The sequence below is a fragment of the Tetrao urogallus genome, assembly GCF_951394365.1.
Source record: "Tetrao urogallus genome assembly, chromosome: 1".
NCBI lineage: Eukaryota > Metazoa > Chordata > Aves > Galliformes > Phasianidae > Tetrao > Tetrao urogallus.
The window spans coordinates 73129276-73153222 of NC_136813.1; the positions used below are offsets into that span (position 1 = coordinate 73129276).

The following is a 23947-nucleotide window of genomic DNA, read 5'->3' on the forward strand; positions in this document are numbered from 1 at the left end:
TTTTGGAAGTGACTAGGTCATTATACGCACTAAATATAGATTTCTTGAAATGTGAGTGTACCATTATTAGGGAGCTATTCCTCCAATTTGCTTTTGTCCTTGAAACAGGCATCTCACTGCAATGGTATATGCTACATGAAGATACCTTATACACGTTATATTGTCTGTTGTTTGTTTGTTTGTTTGCTTTTGTTGGGTTTTGTTTTGTGTTTTGTTAGTTGGTTTGTTTTATTTTTCTTTGACTATGTGGCTAAGAAATTGATGTCCTGCTTCTGCCTTGCCTCGATGTACATGTTCTCAGGCAACCTTACTGCAATTATGTAAGGAACCTTTACACTGTGTTTTAAAATTGATGGTAAAGAGGGCTATGGAACATGTCCTTCCCACCATCCCTCTTTAATTTTAGTTTCTTACACAGAGCATCAACAGGCTAGGGGAACATCATGCCCAGTTATGTTACGTCTAGCCTTCTAGACAGGTGGGGCCAGACAGCTAGCTCAGGTGAACTCCCTGACTACCTACACTGCTTATATGCTTTTTCATTCCACAAATCTCTGTCTGAGTTTCCTACAACCAGCTCCCTACAAAGCAACTCAAAAAGGCTTTGAGCTTGTGGAAGTGTAAACACAATTGCTATTTGGCTTCATCTGTCCCTGGTCTTCTTTTATAATTACAAAGTAAGCCACAATAATCCATATCATGTTGGTGTGTTGCTTTTATTCAGAACAAGTGATGTAATTAAGATATATCAATGCATTTGGCTCTTGTCATGGAATATTGGTCTGCTGCTGCATGAAATGCCAAGGGAATTTACAAAGAACAAATGCCAAAGCAGATCCAAATTCTTCTGATATTAAAGCAGGAGACTCTATTGTTCTGACCATGTTCTAATTTAATTGTATTATTTCCATTATATTCAGTGTCATGTTTAGATTTAAATATTTTATACAGTCGAGGCCAATGCCCTGGGGTCACTCATTATGTGTCTTGTTATGTTTTGTCTGTCTTAGGAAACATGCAATTTATATGCAGAATATATGAAAACATGTACACATAGTTTACTATAAGCATAACATTTATCAACTGAAAACCTATTACATATGGTTATAGAGCAACAAGGAATATGTATACATAAAGCAGAATGTGCTGTTTTATTAGACAGATTCATTATCTTTTTTTCCTCCCTCTGGAAATATGAATATAAATCTCTGATTAAGTCATCAGAAAATGTATGTTTGATGCTTCAGCTTCCAAATATGCAATTCACAGTCTTTCACAGAAATGAGTGATTTTAAGAGCCCCCTGAATTATGCAGACTTGTTGGCACAGGCTATAACATCTCTCAAATTAGAGGTGCACAATGTCTGGCATAAATAGTGACCTGCCAATCTCTTTAAGACCAAGTCCATGGTATAAAATGGGAAATATACAGAAAAACAAAGGCTAAGATTCTTGAAAGCATGAAGATCATCAAATATTCAGTTAGCATGCCAGCTCCTAGCAATCCTCGAGTATTACAAGGGCACGAAGACACTCTGATTACTCTTTTTGCCTCAGCTACATGTCAGTAGCATGAAAGAGTGGAAGCAAAAAGGCTCCTGAGTGTGCTTAGATGTGCCTTGGCTAGAAACTACCTTATGCCTTAACCAAATTCAGGCTCTCTGATGAGGCATTCCTCCGCCTCCATTGCCCAGCAGGGACCAGGTAACTCCAAACATGCATTATATTCAAGAGGAAAGGGATTCCTCTCAGGGTGAATCTGAGATCACTTTAAATAACACACATAGACAGAACAGTGGCCATAGAAGGCCCACTTTCTTTAGACAAGTTGTCCAGCTCCCCCTCATCTTAAAAGGTGGCCTGATCCAAAGGAGTATAAAGACTCTGAATAGCCTATTTTTCAGCAGTGAATTCAAACTTGCAGAACCACAGAATGGCCGGGGTTGGAAGTGACCTCAAAGATCACAAGTCTTCAACCCTCCTGCCACATGCAGGGCCACCAACCTCCACATTCAACACTAGACCAGGCTGCCCAGGACCCCATCCAATCTGGCCTTGAACACCTCCAGGGATGGACAGGGCATCCACAACCTCTCTGGGCAGCCTGTTCCAGCACCTCACCCCTCTCATAGTAAAGAACTTCCCCCTGACATCCAACCTAAATCTCCCCTCCCTCAACTTAAAACCATTTCCCCTTGTCCTGCAGTTATCAACCTTTTCAAAGAGTTGGTCCCCCTCCTGTTTGTAGACTCCCTTTAGATACTGAAAGGCTGCAATGAGGTCACCCTGCAACCTATTTTTCTCCAGGCAGAATAAGCCCAGCTTCATCAGCCTGTCTTCATAGGGGAGGTGCTCCAGTCCCCTGATCATCTTTGTGGCCCTTCTCTGGATCCTCTCCAACAGCTCTCTGTCTTTCTTGTACTGGGGGCTCCAGACCTGGACACAGCACTTCAGATGGGGCCTCACAAGAGACAAGTAGAGGGGGACAATCACCTCCCTGTCCCTGCTGGCCACCCCTCTTCTGATGGAGCGCAGGAGACCATTTGCCTTTCGAGCTGCAAGAGCACACTGCTGGCTCATGTTAAGTTTTTCATCTATCAGAACCCCCAGGTCCTTCTCCGCAGGGCTGAAACTTAATTAGGGCAGACAGAAGATAGAAGGAAAATAAGGCATTTTTAACCATGAAATGTAGCTGGTTGTGTAACAGGTCTTTAGTTCTGGTGTAGTGCACAGATGTGAATATTGCAGCCATTATGTGCTAGGGCCAGGTTATGTTCTTGTTGAAGAAAAGCACAAAAGTGCAGGGATTGGGAACCAGTACTTCTTGCATTCATGCTGTTAAGTCCTCTAACTGCTAAGATACAAAATTTCTCTATCTTTCTCCAAGTATTGTATCCAAAATGCTTTGCTGAATAACAACATGAGTACAGATTCTGCTTTCATCTACTTATTACGAGGGATGTTCCAAAAGTAGTGCTCCTGTTTTATTATGGTGGCCTACAATGCCAGAGGCAGATGTTAGTAGTTTAGCAGTAGAAACTGAACCTTCCTGGTTTCCCATTACATGTTGTTGCCATGTGACCAGTGGCAGCAGAGGGGCAATTTAACAGAATGGCATCTGACTTGGAAATGTGGATGAAGGACAGGGGTGGAATTGAATTCCTCTATGCAGAAAAAATGGCACCACTGACATTCATCAACACTTGCTGAATGTTTATGGAAACTAACCAGTGGATGTGAGCACCAGTGGGTGGTGCGTTTCAGCAGGGGTGAAAGCAACATTGGGTCACCTCCTCTGATGCAGATTTTTCTGAGCACTGCATGCAAGCTCTTCTTCATCAGTGGTGAAAGTGTGTAGCTCATGATGCTGACTATGTTGAAGAATGGTGTTTTGTAGATGAAAATTTGGTCTATCAAAAAGTGTTATTGTGCTTTTTTCAGCTATTGTAATTTCTGTGGAAAAAAAAAAAAATAGGAGGCATCATGTTCAGTGCAACATACTTATTTTAAAAAGTAACCATAGCTGCACTTTAGGATGGAACCCATCCTCTCTGAATATGAAATGGCACTGAGAGATTTCACTCCACAGTTCCCAAGTAAATCATAGCCTTGTAGCCCAGGAGGTGTAAGTCTGCATCCCTTCAAGCTGATGTGTGCATGGAATATCCTAGGAAGGATTCTTTCTGCATAGAATTTCTCAGTGTTTTGATATTGGCTGCAAATCTGGTTGTGTTTTAGAGAAAAGACTAAAATTTTCATTTGCTCTTTCTAGGTTTTAATGTATTGGAGGGTAATGCTCAGAACTGTGTATACTAAATGAGGTACCCGAACCTTACTGAGAAAGAAAGGATCAGATGGTCCCTCAGTGCAAATATTGCAGCTGCTTCTACCTGTCACAGGACAAAGATTTTGTTGCCTGCAGAAAAAAGTCGTTGGTCCTGGGAAGCACAGTAGTGCTATGATGCTCATCTCTGAAAGCTAGTATCCCTTCCCGGGTGTTTCTGTCTCTCCAAAGCTCCAGGATATATGGAAAGCACTGAGCACATCTGAAGCTAGCTGAGTTGTCAGCACTTTCCCTTGAAGAGCAGCAAGTGATATTCAACTGATACACTTTTTCTGCCGCAGGAACGTGTTTATATGTTATCTCCTTTGTACTTGAGGAAATACAGCTGAGAAAAGGCTATATGCTTTCCTTTAACAAGCATAGTTAGCGAAAACACAGGATTAAAATTTACTGGATAGATACTCATTATGTTAGGCTGCCTCTGATGACTGTACTCCCAATGCATGCTGCCTTCATGTCTTCATCTCAGGTTATAAACCTGTCTTATAAAGGCTGTTCTTTCTTCTCATGTTGTCCAGTGTGTTTAATAAAGAATAAATCCTAAATAATAAGTACAATAATAGTAACTCTTCGGCAGGAATTCAGCTGTAACATCTCGTACTACAGTCTGAAGCAGTATCTCACTCTTTTGAAGAGATGCATGCAAAAGGCATGCGTGGGTCTAAACTAGTAACGTATGTACAAGCTACTTATTTTGCTAGATGTGAATTAAGCCCATTGCTTTTGCATAAACGCATGTGCAAACTCTCCCTTGTGCCAAAAAAGCAGATGTGCCACTTCAAATAATAACTTCAGACTGCAGCAATTTTTCTTTGAAGACAGTGATACCCTATCAAATACAGTAGTCTGAGATTGGCCATTCTAGTTATAGGAACCATCCTAAAAATAAGCACCTGCAAGAATTTTGCAGCTATTTGGCTCCATTCTCCTGAGAATAATTTCACAGTTCTTTGGCTCCATACTCTCGAGAATTATTTTTCTTTTTCTCATAATTCTGATGTGAGTTTTGCAGGGGGTAAAGAACACACTATTGGTTAAAAATAATATGATTTCTTTTTTTTCCTTTTTTTTCCTTTTCCTGTTGAAGACAAGCTTAATTGTCCTATCGAAGTCATAAATAATTAGGGATGGATCCAGTTCAGGTCAATAAGCTCCTAAGTGTGGATAAGTCCCATATGGAAAATTTTGTAGTAGACTCCTAATCAGCAGGACTGTTGGTGACAGAAAAAGACTGTATGCCCTGACCCTGCAGAGTTTTGATTGAGCTTAGAGCCTATGTGAAATCCATGAGCCTATGTGTTGCTCCTCTCAGCAATGCATCTTGCATCAAGGACCTTGTAATTTCCTTACAACAAGTGATTTGATACTGACAAAAAAGTAAGCCAGTTAGTTAATAAGATGTTATTCTCTAGGAGTTCTCATTTCTTCTCCCATTCTTCCAGCCATTTTATATATGGAGAGACTTAATGATGGAAAAATTGGTTGTGAAAGACATCCAAGAAATATCTTAAGGATATATTACAGGTAAAAGATGGATTCTTTTTTGTATTTAGGATATGGGAGACCATTTATCAGGCTCCCAGAGGGAGAGGGGATTTGGAAAGGGAGAGGATGGGATACTGAGCTAAATGTACAACAGAACAGCTGATGGATCAGGAAGGAGGAATTAATTTCAGAGTAATATTATGCATAGGTTGTACAGAAATGAGCTGAACTATAGGGAGGTCCAAAATGGGTAGTTCCCAACAGCTGAAATGGGTAAAAATAGAAAGATAAATGTTAGTGCTAGATGTGGTGAGTATGTGTCTCTAACCATTTGCAGATTGCCATCTATATCAGCTCCTGACCTTTTCTGTTGTCTCTTTTCCCTATGCCTGAACCATCCCATTTGTCTAAATCCCACTGTTCATATGTGTCCTATACATGTGGTGTATAATTCCTTAGCAGTCATAAATCAATGTCTGGCCAGTTATGTTAGTCACCCAAACTGCTCTTTTTCTTGAACTCTTGCATATACCTTAAAAGACAGTAAAGCAAGGAACGTTATGGAGACATTAAGGGAAAAGATGACAGAATTGGAAATAATGTCCAAAACTCAGAGGAATAAAAAGAGAGTTAAAATTTCTGAGGTCTCTCTATGGCCACAGAGAGAAGTATTGACAAAGCTTTATTTTTGAATAATACCTACTGACACTCAGCTTCCACCAGTTCCTGTGGTACAAGATCAGAATTATAGAAAAGGAGCAAAGTAAGAAAATTTCAAGAGAAAGGAATAGAGCACCAATTCTGTTTTGTTGTTGTTGTTTTGTTGTTTAAATAACTGTTTTGAGATGAGTATGCAGTGCAGAACAAAGCAGTTCGTTTTTACTGAAAATAAAAGCCTGGTCTGAGCCAACAGAATTTCAGTATTATTATTAATACTATTTTTTTCATTAAGTAGATTTTCCCCCTGACTTGTCCTTTTGGTGAACGTTTTTAATCTTGTGGTTCCATGTGGTCTCTTAGATGAGCTGGCTACAATGAATTTATAAAATATTATTAAAAGTAAGATTACCCAGGAGGAGTTTGGCTGCCCTACGCTGGAGTGCAGGCTTCATGACTAGAAATGTAATACCATATTTTATTTAACTACATTAAAATGCGCCCCAGACCTCTGCACATGTTATGCAGTTCACATGCTGATCATCAGCAAAGAGCTCGGCCCTCATTAATGCGAAGCAACCTGTTTCTCAGAATCGTATGCAGTGAGCATCACTGCTACCTGCTCCCAGTGAGCCTGAGAGCCTTTCCATTTGCTCACTTTGTTGAAGATTACTTGGTGATAAAAATAAAAATAATAATAAAAAAAAAAGCAGCGCAAAACAAGTAGGGCCTGTTTTTTTTCATGTCATTAGGAAAGCTAACAATTCAATTCCACCAAAGAGTACTGATTGCCCTCTGGCATTGGAGGGAGAAAGATTTCAGATATAAATGCCTCATAGTGAGGTGCTTGAAATGGAAAAATATGGAAGAAGAGAGGAGTTCTCAAACAAAAAATATATTGACTTGATGAAACATGTGAAAAATCAAAGCATTTATTTGAATACTTTCAAAGTTCACATAGCTCCTAAGTAACTTTTAGTATAGCTTCTAGTTGCAACAGGAAATCTTTTGGATTAAAGACTTCTGATTCAATGGTTTTTGTTTGTTTGTTTGTTTGTTTCGTTTGTTTGTTTTTCTGTTTTTAATTTATTTCCACAAGCTCGTTTGCTTTAGTTTTTGGGCTGGCTGCACTCTGCCACAAGGTACGGCCGAGACTTGTATAGAAGCATCTCAGCTAGATTTCAAGTAATTTGCTTGCAGATTCTTTGTGCAGCACAGAGACAATATAGAACTCAGCAGGAGCTGTAACTCCAGTCGATTCCAACCTGCCATGACTATGCTGGCAGCAGCCCTCAAACCACCTATGTGAGAGCCAACCCCAGTGCCTTTATGCAGTCATTAGTTACATGCTCTTTGTAGATTAGCTCAAGTTAGCTGCGTAAATCAGGACCATATCAAATGTTTAAAGGAATTTTCATTCCTGAACTCCTGGTTTGGAGTTTGAAATGAAACAGTGCTTGAAAACTGTTCTTGTACAGTGCCTTTAGATAAACCCGTGTGGAGATATCTTACTGCACCCCAGAGCTGGCAGTAATACACGTTTCTGTTATCATCCTTAGCAGAAAGAGGCAAGAATGAATGAACATGTTGTATGAACTATACCATAATGCTAAATGCAGAGCTGAAGAGGTTTTGTAGTGTGAGGTTCACCTTCCTCCTCAAGTGCTCAGTCTGAGGACAGAGGCATTCACTGAATGTGAGGCACACCAATCCAACAATTTTCACAGGCACTTTCAGGCACACAAAATGCATCTTAGCAGGGATTCTCATTCCGTGAAGCTCTGATAGGATTTCAACAGCATGACTCCTGTTACATTCAGCAAAACTCCCACAGCTGAAAACTCACAGACCACTTCAGAACTTGATTACTCATTGTTTGACCTCAGACTGTGTCGATGCATATATAGGTGGCTTTAGCTGTACTTACCCCAGAGACCTTTTCTTTCTCTGACTCATTCTGCAGTCACCTGAATCTGACAATCACTGGAGTACTTGGCTTGTAAATCTCCAGTGGTACATTGCAGAAGAAAGGCTTTCAATTTTGGAATATAATGTGTCCTTTTTATATTCAGATCATGTTGTAAGATTGCATTTTTGCTTTTTGAAGTTAAACAAATGAAGAAAGCAGCTTAAATCTTGATGTAAAGGAAAAGTTTGCTTAATGTCATTTTGTTTATTTATATTTGTATGTGTGCCTACAAGTGCACTTCTGGAAATAGGCAGAACTAAGAAAACTAGGGGGAAAGCTAACCGTAATACTCTCCTGCTGGCTGTTCAGTGTCACCTAGTTTGTGCAGAGCACCCTACAGATTTCATTGCAATAAATAGAATACTTGAGTAGATTCCTTAGTTACTTGATAGTTTTGGACTCAATGATATCCATGGGAATGAGATTCCTAAGTAGGATTTAGCTAAAATCACTGCAGATTTGACTCTGTTTCTGTGCCTTTGTGGCTCTTAGCCTTATTCTGCTGTTCATAAATATATATTGACATCATAGAATATGATTCTGAGTCTCAGATGCAACAGTGAGCACCCAAAACTGCTGCTATATTCCCACCAGGAGATATGGCATTCTCAGCAAGCTTAGTTATTGTACATGACAGGTGATCTTTCCGAATATGTTGGTTTTAGCTTGATGAAGCAGAACAATAATTTCAGCTTTATTTGGCTTTTTTCCCCAGTAAGTTACATCAGTGCAAAGTACCATACAACTACTGTTTTTCAGAGGTTCTGGAGATCTCTGCCCTTGTGAGATTCTTTTTATTTTTATTTCTTTTAATAGGTACAATTGTCATCAGTGGAAAATAAAAGCGATGGAAACATTGCTATGCTAGATTGTGGAGAATACTTCCAAAGAACAAGGAATTTTCAGTTTACTGAGCACAGTCATGCTTAGGGAATCAGAATGATGTAATCCTCAGAAATCCTGTAGAAAATCAGTGTCCTGAATGAAAGGCATCACTCCCCAACAGGAAGTGTCACCTGGATTTTCAAGCCTTAGTGTGACTGCATTGTCCCAGCATCATTTATTTTGCTTCTTGTGACTGACAAATTTCCTTTGTTGCTGAGACACACATGAGAAGATGATGAAGGAAAAATGGAGAAAAAAGTCTATTTTGTCTGAAGGCAGAAAGAAAGGTAAAGGGAGGAGAAGACTCATGTAGACACATGTAATGAGCACTACCTGTGTTGAGGATCCTGTTTTCATACCAGGACCTTAAGTAAACTTCTTAAAATAGGAGCTTTTTCTCACCATAGTTTGGATAATACATTTAGGCATTAAAAAAACAAACAAACAAACAAACAAACAAAAACAAATGTAAAAACCTCGCTGCTTCCAGAGTAGTTGTAGGAGCCCTGTGCCTTGGAGGAAGTTTTCCAGAGCATCAAAGCCCCCCTTTTTTTCTGTGGTCCTGCATCCATGGTTCCTTAATACAGGACTGGCTCAGGTAGCATTTGATAGCATCTCTCCAGCCCTTATCCTGCTTGCCTCAGTCAAAGGAGGGAGGAAACTAGAAGAATAAATAATTTACTTCTGCTTAACGACCATAGCAGCTATGGTGACCCAGCAGTAGTTCAGGGATGTGCCTGCAGGGCCGTGAAGAGATGCACTGGCAAGCTCTTGAAGTGGTAATTTGGGTATATATAGTACTGCAGTTGAAAAACCAGGGTCCTCCATGGGAGATAGCTGTGTCAGGTCTCATGAGAACTGTGTTGGATATTGGAGGCTCTTTGAGTTGTTGGAAAAGAAATGGATGATAATACTTCAAGAGTTTGCAAACTAGAGTACTAGCTTCACCAAATACTGCTGCCTTACCCGGCTGTTCTGGGATCTGTGTTATCAGCACTCATGTCAGCATGCAAATCCTCATCCTGCCTTCACCCACATTTCACTGCCATCCTTCATTTAGGCCTAGATGAGAAATCCCCATTCCATAGATGAAGGGATGCCCAGTTTTTAATGGGATCACTGTCCTCTCACTTTGTCCTTTGGTCCTGCTCCTGGATCCCACCTTTGTGCCATTCCCAGTCTGCCACTGATTCCCAGGAGCAGAGCCCAGCACCTCCCTATGCTTTTCCTTCTCAGGGAGCTGCAGGGAGGAGTAAGGTACCTCTCGGCCTCCTCCAGAATGAACAGCCCAGTGCACCCTCAACCCCTCCTCACAAGACCTGACTTCGGCCCTATTACCAGCTCTATTGCTATCCTCTGAATGCTTCCAAGGACATTAACATCCTTTTCATGTTGTGGGGAACAGAACTGCACACAATACTCATCAACCCTAAATTTAGCAGGAGCATCACCTCTTTTGACTGGTAGGCTATGCTGTGTTTGATGATTCCCAAAATGCATTTTTCCAAATGCAATATTTTTTATAATATTCCTACTGTAGACATTTTAGCTACATGGTTGAAATTAATGTGAAGAGAAAAAGGCTGCCAGGTGCAGTCTGGACATAATGCACGAAAATCACAGAGCTGGCTAGATAAGAGAATGTAGAAATGCTTAATTGCAGTTAGAATGATCTCCAGTGCAAGAGTACAAGTGAATCTTTTCACGAGCTTGCCAAATGAAGGAAGCTTTGAAGCCACGTTATCAAAACTGGAGATTACTAATCAAGAACTGCAGTTAACAGCTGGGCTTGGTTCAGCATTCATCTTTCCACATTTACTACTCAGCACGGGGACTCCCACAGATGTTGAGATGGATTCACCCCCTTTGGCAACTGACAAGGAAAGGATTCACTCATCTTAGTGTCAGATGGGATAGAATGGTTTTATTTAGAGTGTCTGATAATACACTATGTTTTGGTTCTAGGAGAAAACACACCAATGCTTATAGTTCTGCTAAGCAGAGTTCTACAGAGCCAAGGCCATTTGCAGCAAAGGGCCCAAGGTGCTGAACGGGAGCAGAATTAGGACAGCTGACTTAAACTAACCAAGGGGATATGCCATACCATATGGCATCATGCGGATGGAGTTTTGAAGGGGGTGGGAGTTTATCTCTCTTCTGCTCATGGGAAGCTAGCTGGGCATTGGCTGGGGGGTGGCAAGCAGTTGCTTGTGCATCACTTATTGTATGCATTCATATGTATTTATACACATATGTATATTGTATATTGTATATTGTCACAATTATTTTCCTGTTCCTTTTTTCTATCTTAGTAGATAGTTTTGTCACAACCCATGACTTCTACTTTGTTTATTTTTCTTCCCAGTTCTCTCCTTGGTCCCACTCAGAAGGGGGGGAAGAGGGAGTGAGCGAATGACTGGAGCTGGGCCATCTGTTGAATTAAACTGTAACAACTCTCCAGCCAGGTGGTCACAGCTGTGCACCTTTGGTGCAGGAGCTATGAGGCAATATGCCACAGCAAATATAAAGGAGTATTCAGTATACGCAGGGCTTCTTGTAAATGAGCATTGAGAACTTCCCATGAGTGGTAAATGCCTCGAAGTCACAGGAGATGTATGACACATTATAACGTCAGGCCTGTCTAAGAAGGCAGTTTATCGGGGAGTCCCATTGGCTGCCACAGCAACAGACTATGAAGAACCAGGGGGAAGTGAGATGCAGGGAATGTAAATGATATCTTTATTGCTTGTCAGAATGTCAAACATCTACTTTTTCATGGATTTGGGCACTAGCTACCTGTACTTTTGTTTCCCTATATTTCTTTTTTCTTATTGTTTTGGCCTAAGTATTTCAAGAAAAAGGCATTTTCCTCATGATCTAAAAATGACTGGCAGTCTCAGATGTGCTTGAAAGGCACCTGGACTGCCTACTTGTTCATTGTAGGTGAAAAAAACTATTTGATTATAATTATTTCTTAAGTTTTTAGAGATAATACTTTTTATTTTTTATTTTTTTATTTTTTTTTAGATTTTAGGCAGTAAATCAAATTAAATGCATTCTTTACTTTTGAAGAGTTTTAGATTATGTTCACAAACCTTGGCTATACTGAAGTGTGAGTATGTGAAATGATACACTGGAAAAAGCAATGGGGTGTGCCCTTTTTATACAGTACTTCTTTAAGATGTTTAATACGTACACAATTCCTTCCCTGGAATAACAACATCAACTTCCCTAGTGAAAAAATCAATAGAAAAAAAAGAATAGAACTGTTGCAAACTTTGATGCTCAGTTGGTTACCTTTTATTTTCTGCTACAATTAGCCAAGATTTCCTATATAAGTTTTACTAACTTCATCATTAGAAGACTAAGATAAAATTGGATTCTTCGCTCAGAATCAGTAAATTATATGAAGTTGGTTTTTAAGATTATTTGTTTTCATATGCTTATAACTCCCCTACTACACCATTGAAAATTAATAACTATACATATAAATGATCAGGAAAAAAAGATTAGTGTAGTGATATCTTACTTTTTCAAGCTAACACTGAGATGAAGAGAGTGGGATAGGTAATCTCTCCAATTGTAAGTCTGAGAAAACAGGGAGATAGTGGTTGCAGTGTTACAGAGAGTGTGTCCTGCACTGATGCTACAGATTAAGAAAGAGCTGCTACAGCCATGCCCTCACACAACATTTCTCCTAAACCCTAGAAGGATGCAGTCCTCAGTATTTATTTAGTGACCTCCAGTGAAACCAGTACAGCTAATTCAGTGTTGATAACATTCTTTCTTTTGATAGATGTTTACATGATCTGTTTGGGAAAACTCACTTTCTGCTTGTTTTCAGCCGCATCTGTACCAGATTGTACGGAGGCTGAGGGATCTATACTTATGTTTCAATGTATATTGCAACATTTTTATTGCATTCCACAGGTCCTCCAGTAAACGTTACTTGCAATATTTTTATCAACAGTTTTGGATCAGTCACAGAAACCACAATGGTAAGTGCTATGATGCCATTGGCAAGAGAACAACAATACTTAATATATGTCATGAACACAACCTGTCAATTTTTCTATTTATTGTTCAACTTGCAGGTCCTCCTGTAAATGTTACCTGCAACATATTTATCAACAGCTTTGGTTCAATAGCAGAAACTACAATGGTGAGTGGGACTGGTCATTGAAGCCATCTTGTGAAGGAGTGGGATGTGATGTAGAATAGAGATGCTCTAGATGTGGGAACGTTTATTGAGTTCTTAAATATACTAATTTCAGCTAAATTAAAATATAAGTTTTATAAAAGAACTTTATTTGTAAAAACCTGTTGAACTCAACTATCACATCTTAATATATATCTGCAGTTGCCCGTAGTCTGTATTGACTGTGACGGCAGTAACTACGGGCATGCCCAAGGCAGTTTTCCCAGATGTTAGCACTGCAAAGGCAGAAAAGTTGCTGGAACTCAGCTGTGGGGCTGCTTGCCAAGGGCTCAGTGTTTGAGTGGTTCTACAATCCTTGCTGAATTATCTGCTGCTGCAGACTGGGCTGACAGAAATACCTGAACCGTCTCATTTAACTTAGCTATATCTCTGAATTTAGAAATCACATCGGTAACTCAAGTAAATGCACAATATAGCTATGAGTAGACTTCATTATTTTCAGGGCCAAAATCATACTAGAAAGTGTTGGGACTGCAGATGATGAAAATTTTTATTTTGACTGAATTCAAAGAACACTATCAGCCATAAAATAACTACCAAAGTCAAAAATTCATTTTAATATTTAAGAAGTTAAATAGTTAAAATTCTCAATTGAAATTATTATTTCAATATGAGATAAGATTTTCAAAAATTGCTGAAGTTCAGGATTAAAGAAATAATAAGAAAAATAATGGTGGTGACAATTGCTGTCTAATTTTCCTTTTTAGTCTGAAATCTAAAAAAGCTAAACTTTCATTTTCTTTAATACTTGCTGAGGAAAAGCAAATCCAAGTGCATGTAAGAGTGGTTACTTACTCAAGCACACATGCACCTGACTAATGAGTTTAATACTAAGCACATTTTTTTTTGTGGTTCTGATATAATGTGATAAAGATATAGTAATTATCAGGTGCGTGTGTATGTATCCATTCTCTAAAAGACCTTGCAACAGATCCCAGTTTTACTTTATATTCTTTAAGTTTCCTCTTCCATAAAGTAATCTAAACAGAGAGTTCCCACCTTCACTGAAATTTTGCAAGAGTTATGCACATTGCCTCAGGGCTCAATGTTCAGCCCTTCCTCTTTTTTTTTTTTTTTTTTTTTTTTTTTTTTCCTTTTAAAGCCAGAGTCGATAAATGTAGGACTGCAGGACTGAGTTCTTGTTAAAGAAAAATAAACTTGTTACCTACTGAAGTTACAGCAAAGAGCTGTTTTCTATTATAAAATAAGATAAATATTGGCTCGAAATAATTGCCTTATGAAAGAAGAAAAGATATTTTGTCTAATTCAGGCATTTTATTTAACATTAAAATACTTCATTCATATGTAATTGCTTGAAAAAAATCTACAGCAGTTATTTAACATTTTCTAGAGGAAAAAAGGCAAGTAGTTACTAAAACAATTTGCTTTCTTAAATAGTGTAGGAAAGATTCTTCTATAAATGACACAGCTATAAAATACATAGTTAAAAAGTAAACAGAGAACAAAGTTTTAGAATATGTATCCATAGTCTTTTAAAAACAACTTAAAATAGAACTAAAACCAAGTTAAGTTTTATATGAAAACTCCCTTAACCTTTATTTAAAATAATTATCAACAGACAGAATTTTGAAAACTTTGCTTTCCTATGTTTAAAGAGTTTGAAAAGACAGATATGAATGTAGACTTTTTTATCCAGCTGTGTCTGTTGATCTTAAGATGTAAAGACATTAGCATAGCTTTAAGTAGCAAAAAAATCCTGCACGTCACTGGCTTTACAAGATGGCATTCAATGAAAATATTTGCACGACCTAATGCTGATTGCATTAATTAGACTCCTTCATTGCTTTGATTAAATCCCCTCATTGCATTTTACCGTCTATCAAATATGTTAATGTGCACCTTTTCAATGTTCATTAACACATTCTGCTGAAAACAGCTAAACATTCAAGTTGATAAAAACAAAGACTGTTGGCTTTCTTATTTCGCTTTGTTCATGATGCTGGAAAGTGTGGAAAAAGTTCTCTTAGATATTGTTTGGTACTTTGATATTCACTTTCTTAATGCTGTAACTTCTTTAGAGACAAAGTGACTAGTTTTAGGATGTTTAAAAACTGGTCCGAGAGGCAGATATCAATTGCTGTTGCAGCTACTTTGTTTTTCTGAAATAAATACAATTGTGGTAAAAATGTTGGCATCCCTTGTGATAAACAATGAGTTTTGTTTGACCTCTAGGATTCTTTTTCCCTATAAAATGCACTCGATCATTTTGATCAATAAATAAAAAATTAATTTAAAACCCTGGATTGTCAGTCAAAAAGGGACATTCCAGCCTCAGGGGACAGGGATGCTTAGTGAAACTGCGTATATATACTGAAGGGACGTTGTCAAGATATAACTTTGAAGAGCTGCAATAGCTCACTGGAAACCTTGGGAAATGAAAACTAGTTTAGAGAGGCTTTCAGCAGGAGGAACATGGCAACCCGGATTACAGTCCCATACCTACTAAATTCATTCAGTTCTCAATGTTAGCAGGAGTATCTTCTGTTTTCTTGTTAGGATAGACACCAGGAATACATTTATCCCTGTGTGAATAGCTAGCACAACTCATGCATTTTCTTCTAAAAGTCAAAACCAATTTAACTGAGGAAAGAAACAGAGTTGTGCACTGACTCTCTTCAAAAAGGTTAACCACTGTCTTCATGAGTTTGGCTCCCAAAGATTTACAGAAACAAAATGCCAATGTGTGAGACTCTCTGCACTATTATATACAGGTGGGACAGTATCATGATTTATTTTGATTTGTTCCAAAAGCAAGTTACTTCCACATTAAAATGATGTATATTATACCAAACCAAAATATTTAAAAGGCCAGACCAGAGTCAAGATGGAACTGTTGGAAATTTTCTTTATTGATCCACATGTCATCATTTAAACTCTAATTTGCAAAGAAAGGGGGGGAAAAAAAAGACATTCCTGTGTAACTTCTCAGAATAAAGTGATTGTGCCAGTAAGCTTTATATCTAATTTAAGAAGCATTCATAAACACAGTATTCAGCAGAAAACTCAATGTTGTTGAATATCACAGATGAGTAATCCACATCAGGCTGGGCAAAGTCCCAAAATATTCAAATGTCCAGTGTCACTAATGACCAGGATATTTTAGCTATCAGCTGTAGGAGAAGCTAAGAGCAGTTCCTACATTCATGAGCTAATGGTTAATTACAGAAATGACTAACTGTGGGGACATTATTACTGTAGTTACGCCCTGTAATCAATGACTGAGTATGCAGCAGGTTCTCTGTTGGGATAAACGCATCAAACTTCATTTTAGGGAGAAAAGATCTTAGCTGTGGCTGTGTGGATGATATTCCCATTAGAAAACATACATTGCAAATCAATTTATTAGATCCCAATTTGAGCGAATGAGCAATTTGCATACACAGTTTAAACTGCACAAAGGACTCCCACTGATGTCACTAGGGACACCCTACATACTCAGGTGTCTAGTTAAACAAGATCTTTTCTGTTATGGTCTTGAAATAGATTATTAGAACTCTATTATTCAGTTAGCATTCATATTTTGCACTTGGAGAGAAAATAGTCTCTCTGGTCAGCCACTCCTATGTCTGCAAGACCAGCTAAGTTTGCTGTTAGCATCAGACATCTGGGGTACTAATGTGATTGAAGGGGAGGATGGGAAGAAAGATAACATCAAAGAGGAGTAAGTCCAAAGCATGTTTGGAGACAGAAAACAACACTGAAATGGAAGTGGGGCTTCCCAGCACTCCCTGTCAAAGTAGTGCCTGAGGCCAAAGGACCACAGAGCTTTGCTGAAGGCTTGGAGGGGGAACGTGGAGTCCGTGGAACTGATATCCTTAACTTTGCCCAGCCTGAAGAAAATAGAAATCATTTCTCTCTAGACTTCTGTAACAGAACTTAGTATATGTGGTCTGAGTCCCTAAATCTTCATATAAATCTAATTAAACTGCTCAGAAGAATATTTCTTTAGTGTATTAGCATTGTCCTGGTCTTATGGCTTGAGAACAGGGGAAAACTCTTTATCTGAGTTGCCTTGAGCTATCACTGGCATCAGTACTGCAACTGAGATTGAAAATTCAGGTCCACACTTCTCATTCAGAGCCGTGGTTCTGTCAGAAAGGATTTGTGGAGCAGGTGTACTTGTGGTAGTGTAGGAGTGCATTACTACAGTCCTCCTACTCCTACCCTCAGGAACTCGCAAAACACACACCATAGGCTGCCTGAGCTCCATGTTGAGATATCATCCTCAGGAGAGTTTTTCTCTGGGAGATAGTTAAAGTGTTAGCACAGGAAAAGTAAATTCAAAATTCTACACATGATTACATCTGACTGTGTAAATGCACGTCCCTCCTGGCTGCTTATTCCACAAGCAGAAGAGGAAAAATATAATCATGGCTTTATGGTGTGAAAGTTATATTTCCATTTTTAATTTCTTATTGACATATTTTTATATATACATAAATAAACATATGTTTATAGATAGTGAAGCCAGTCAGAGAGAAACAAATGTTTCAGTGCTGTTTTCTTTCTAAGAGCACAGTCTGTAGTGAAAAAAAACTTTTTGAAGTGTATCAGTATGATGGCTCTAATATATTTATGAAGGTGTATGCTGAAAAATATCATATAATCCTACTGGCACTATTTATGCTTTTGGTATAATATATATCATATGTAAGCCCTCCTACAAATAAGGATTTTCCTGACTCGCTTTTGTTTGCTAAATCACCAACTGCAGGAGTTCATGAAAGAATATTTATTTTTAGATATTTCTTTGCAATTTGCTGACTTGACTGATTTATGATTTCTGTGTCATGGGTGAAGAAATACCTCTGCTTTCAACGGATTTTGTTACGTATCTTATTTCAAATAAACATGAAAAAGTGTTACATGACTAGTTATAATGATTATATAGTGTAATTTCATTCACTGATAACACCTCTTGCCTTCTTTTAAGTAGAGAGAAAATAAAAAGTTCTCCTGTCTTTATAACTAAAACTGTCTTATACAAACTTGTAAGACAGTTTCTAAGATCGGGAAACAAAGGAAAATATGCTCAGGGTTGGTGCATTCTTGCAAGATTTTATGATATTTTATAAGCTCAGTACAGTGAGTAACAACTTGGTTTTAAACTGTTATGAAACAAAACCATCATAAAGAGCACAATGGCTTGTGACAAATAGTTACGAGCTTTTGCAAGATCTTTAAAAAGCATGCCATTCATATAGGCTGCTATCTGTTCTGTCTTGCTCTGATTAGATGTTTTGATTCACATCTACCCAAGAGCAAAATAGAAATAATAAAGAAAGCAAGAGAATACACATTACTAGTGAAATTGTGAAACATCGTCCTATAGGTCTCAAAAACTGTATTAGTTTATATGTTAGAAATATTCTGCCAGGGCAGCAGCACACTTCATTGTGAATCTACCAAGTGAATGGTGGGAACACCAAAGGTTGGTGGGCCTCATTCCACAACTCTAATCAGAGTGAGAATATTTGTTTACATTTCAAGGGTGTTTTATATTTGTTTACATAATTTGTTTACATTTCTTTAGACTGATAAAGTTCAGTGCCCTATCTAAATGCGTGTGAACTAATACATTTTCCAAGTCAAAAGCGTAGTTTTGCCATTTAAATGTACTGCAGCTACCCCCAAACAAATCCTAAATGTGAGGCTTTGTACAGTTGATGGAATTATTTGCTAATGTAATTTTTCAGGTAATATAATCTATATAAATATTATTAAATATTTTCCTTTTAGAGTAATAGTAGGTGCATTTTAAGAGAGTATTCACAGAATATCTAACTGTGGTAATGTAAGGCAAATGTATGCTATAATTGCAAGGAAAGATAGGCGAAATTATGTTCTTACTTGCTGACTTTGGAAATACAGAGGAGAATGGGCACTAGCAGTTTTCCATTCCCTCCACTGGATTCTGGATTAGACCCTAAAAGCTCTTTTCACACACCCTTTTAATAGCCAGTTCTCAACATGGTGTTAATTCTGGTTCTAAATGAACCTCTATGTAATTGCTGTCTTCCCAGTTGTGACTAACAGACCACTGAGCAGAAGAATGCAATTAGAACAATTTTAAGAGGATGCAGGAGAGAGAAGTAAATGAAAGAACGTACAGAGAAAAGCATATGGTGGATGGAAAAAGGATAGAGACAGTAAATAAGAAGTGCTGATTTAATTTCTTCTGTACAAATCTGGCTTCGCTGAAATTAACAACTATTCATGAGTACATTAGAAATAATTGATTTACGTATTGGAAATAATTTATTTGAATTAGCAGTTTTACAACAAATTTGTTGAAATTCCATGTAGCTAACCACAGTGCTTTTTAACTTTCCAAATACCACTGGGATAAAACATTGTATTTGTAAGAGAGTTATATTTAACATTGGAGGTTGCAGTTGATATTTTCTTCATAACTGAAGTAATTTTGATTTGGAAAATGTAACAGTTTGTTTGGTTCAGTATGATATTCAGACTGCTTGATTTTCAAATGGCAACTCTTGCATCCGAAGGATGGCATAAATGTTTGCTATAATGCTGAAATAAGTCTGAACCATAAAGAAAGCTAAAGTGAGCATCCAGTTTTTCTAAGTGGCTCAATAACCTCTTTACATGGCATTTCTGTAGGACTACAGAGTGAACATTTTTTTGAGACAGCAGTGGAATGATTCACGCCTGGCTTACAGCGAATATCCTGATGATTCCCTGGATTTGGATCCCTCCATGCTGGACTCTATTTGGAAACCAGATTTGTTTTTTGCCAATGAAAAGGGAGCAAACTTCCATGATGTCACAACAGACAATAAGCTGCTAAGGATTTCTAAGACTGGAAAAGTGTTGTACAGTATCAGGTAAACCAGTTAACTTTATCTGCTCTTCATCCCATTCCTTCCTCTTACTCCCTGTTTTTTTCTAGATGTAGCTAGGCTTGGAGAACACAGTTTACATATTTGATTTTTTATTATCCATGTGTACAACCAAAATGAGATTTAATCACAGCAGGATAGAAGGAAAATTTGCCTACATTCTTTTACTAAGTCTCTTAGTTCTCACAAGATAGTAAGTTGCACAGCGGTACTTTCTAGCCTTGCTGGAAACTTTATGTTGTCTACTACTTTACTGATATGCCTCAGGAATTCCCATCAGCATTATTAGCTGAAGTCACTCCTCTTACAAAGAAAAAAAAATACCAACTCTTCCATAGTTTGTCAACTGCAATTCAAAAATAAAGGGGAATATTATCTTAAGTGGCTACCGAAAACCTGAAGTAAAAATTGGCTTGAAACACAACAAATTTGACACACAAGTCTCAGGGTAATTGGACGTATCTGTTCACAGATAAAAATAATTGGAATTATGGAAAGCTTTTTTTTTTATACTAAATGCACTGAAGTGTGTGTCATGCGATTGGATTTAGGCTGAATGGATAAATGCAGTGTGACAAAATACAATTGAATATTATCTGATGAAATGGGACATATGTAAAGAACCAATTGCATTGCAAAAGCATCAAGAACAGCAAATCTGCAATATTTGTTTAATATTCAGCTTAGTGTGTGCTGTTAATTTAGTATAAAAAATCATGGTGAAAAACACTGCATTATTGCAACAGTTTAGAAAGATAATATTGTGTTCTGTGTTTTCCTAGGATGCTTTGCAGTCAGTTTCCTGCATGGTGAAAAGTAAACATGGTAGTACCTGTTTAACTGATCTGTTTATTGAATTTACTCACCTATAAGGAAAATCAGCTCTTAAGACTGTAGTTTCTCATCAGGCATTCTGGTTCATGACCAGAATTTTCTCTGAGGAATTATTTGATCCAGGTTAAGGACAACTGAGTTCTCTAGGATGCTAAATTAATAAACAATAACATAACATTTCCTCCATTTACTTAATTCCTTTGGAAATTCCTTGATAAGAACTTAACTATGTTTGGATGGATCAGTCAGCATGGAACATAAGTGTTTACTGAGCAAGATTTCAAATTAACATACCTGAACAGTCTGAGAAAAATAGTAGCACAGAAGAGTGAGACTAGCACTAGCAGAGTGATAAATATGCTGTCACTTACAAATATTTCTTGTTTCCCTCTCAGAAAGAAATGAATGCAACTGTTTGTTTGAATGACATCAGCCACCACCTTATTGGAGGCAACAGTGCAGCTGAGTGCTGCTCTGAATACAGATGGATAATTTCCCTGACATTTGTTCATGCAGGAAAAATAATATTTCAAGCTGTCATACCACATTTGTAAAATTCCGACTCCTAAATACAAATACGTGAAGTAGAGTAAGCAATATTCCAATGAAGGTCTAAGAAAATCAGTCTTACCTGGTGCCTCTAATATGGCATATAATTTTGAGTAATATTTTACAGGGAAGAAAACTTTCTCCAGTACTGAACTTTGAAGTTAGAAGTAATTAGAAAAACTTCTCTATGTGCTGTTTGTCAATTTCTTTTAGTTGTGTTATGCTGAAACAAATAATATTTTAGTGATTTGTTTCAGTGCACTGAGGTTGGTAAAATGTTGCCATTTTCACTCACAAACCAACCAGACCTAGCCTGACGTAATGGTATTTTACTTTTAACATTTAGATGCTCCTAATGTTTAAAATGCTTTTAACACACATCTGGGAAGTAACATTGTGGTCTATTTTGTTGTATGTTCAAATTTAATAAAAGCAAGGGCAAATTTGTCTCATATACATGTAAACCACTGTCTCTACTAAATGAGTTTAGAACAACTCCCTGTAATAACTGGGTAAGAACTGGGGTGTGGGTACTATACAGCAGCAGCATTCATCTTCCCTTTAGACTTCATCTGAAAGTGGAAATATGCTCTCTTAGAGGCATGCATGGCTTATGCTGCTAAATGCCATGAAAAGCAAATCCTGCCCTTTCTGAGAAGAATTTGGACCTAATATGATCCTTATTTTACATTTGGTGTAGGATATATGTGCTCAGGTAATTTACTGCAGGATCACAGAGGGTTTAGACCTGCATTACCTCCACCACAACACATTGCTTTTTGAATTATTTTGTAGAATCATAGAATCATTGAAGTTGGAAAAGACCACTAAAATCATCTAGTCCAACTTTCAACCCATCAGCACCATGCCCACTAACACATGTCATTCATGTCACTCCATTATAAGCAAGAGTCAGTTTGCCTTTCTTTTAGTAAGGCATTATCCATCTTGCATTCATTGGTGATGATAGGCATGACATAGATTTCTGTCACTGTTTTCCACACCGTTGTTAGCTATTATGATCATGGTTGCAGTCTACTAAATCTATTCTCTGGGAGTTGTTATGGAATTAAAGCCAGAGTGGCTGATGTACTCACCTATGAATCATATAAGTAAGTTTAGGATTCTAAACCTATTTTTAGGTATTTTCTGCATGCTTGGATGACTACTTTGGTATTTGTTTTAATCTCAGATATCATGGTATATATGCTATATAAAACCTGAGGCAAGACTGGTACAGAGAAAGAGCTTCTGAGCTTACAATACTTGGAAATGAAGGATATGAGGAACATGAAGGATTATGGAGCTATAGTGATTTAAGTCCATTTTCACAATAAAATCTTCATTATTTTGAAGAAAATTTGAAGTTTTAAGGTAGAGGATGACATTTTGCTCCAGACCTGGAAGCTAAATGGCACACAGCCCATGTCTTTAGAGAAAACTAGTCTAAGTCCTTGTGTACTGCAGAGCAGCCAGAAACCTCTGGGAAGGAATTCGGCATTGCTCAATATCACAGATATATACACTTTTGTCCCTAATGAGGTGACAACAGCTCTTAGAGGTGCATGCATTTTAGAAGTCAGCAGTTACAGTAAAGTTATATTCAGCAAGCAACTGCACTTCAGTCAAGATAAGTCTCAGTGGCACTCTTTGAGCTGCACAGCACTGTTAAATAACTATAGTTTTTGTTTTAAAGCTCTCTGCAGAGAGTGCTCAATGAGAGGGGTTCATTATAGCAGTGTTCAATATAATTGGCTTATGTTGTGTATATACTGAATGCTGAAAAACAATGAGACTAAATCTCAGCCCACACAGTGTCACCCTCCAGATGCCTGTGACTCATCCCTCTGAGCTCACAACCCTTGAATGATCTCTGCATGGGCTGGATTTTGTAGAAGGACTACAAACTTGGAAAGACTGGCAGTGCTATGTGATGATACTGACAGTCTTGTTCCTGACACTCATATTCTGTATGACACCTGGATTTTGTATTGTATACACTGTTGAACTGATTTTATGTTCCAAGGGCAAGGATCGTATCTTCCCTGTCCCACTCTGGGCAGCTGGGACACCAGCAAAATGCTAAAGACCCTCATAGGAGGCTTTGCCTTCTTTTTGAGCCACACATTTGTGGTACCTGATTCCCACAAACTCATTTCAGGCTGCCAGAACATTAGCATCTGCTGAAAAGCTTATTTTAGCAAAGTGGATGGAAAGTGGAAGGTGTTTTTTTTTTTCTATTATACATTCATTGCCTCCCTCTCCTTTTAATATTTTCAGTGCATCTTAGTCATATGATCTTGATGCAGAAGGCAGTACTGTAGCACTGATCCATGGCATTGCACCTGCGTTATACTGGCCAGGAAAATAAAGAGGCTGAAACTTTTTTTTTTTTCTATCAGCTGCTCCACTAAGCTCCTTGTATTCCCAGTAGTCATATAAAAGAGAGGCTGTCCTCCGAAATGCAGGGCCACTCAGTTTAGCCAGAAAGAGTTACAAAACAGATTACTTCACATTTTTAAAACATGTAAAGAATTTAGAAAATGTTTTTCATAGTTTGATGAGAGAATCATGTGGAATTTTAGGGAGTCGATTTGAACAAATTCACAAATTATTTTTCT

The 23947-nt window shown here is 37.9% G+C and overlaps 1 protein-coding gene across 2 annotated transcripts in view; it reads left to right on the forward strand.

Annotated features, from left to right (window-relative positions):
• Nucleotides 1-23947, forward strand: part of GLRA2 (glycine receptor alpha 2) — a gene marked incomplete at both ends in the record, with an annotated part of 126242 nt that overhangs the window by 7454 nt on the left and 94841 nt on the right. Inside the window, 2 exons of one of the 2 annotated variants that reach the window (XM_079549490.1) lie at nt 12771-12838; nt 19705-19928. In XM_079549490.1, coding sequence (XP_079405616.1) covers nt 12771-12838; nt 19705-19928 — 292 coding nt within the window. Of the gene's footprint in view, nt 1-12770; nt 12839-12934; nt 13003-19704; nt 19929-23947 lie in introns of both variants that reach the window. The other variant, XM_079549489.1, reaches the window with a different exon arrangement.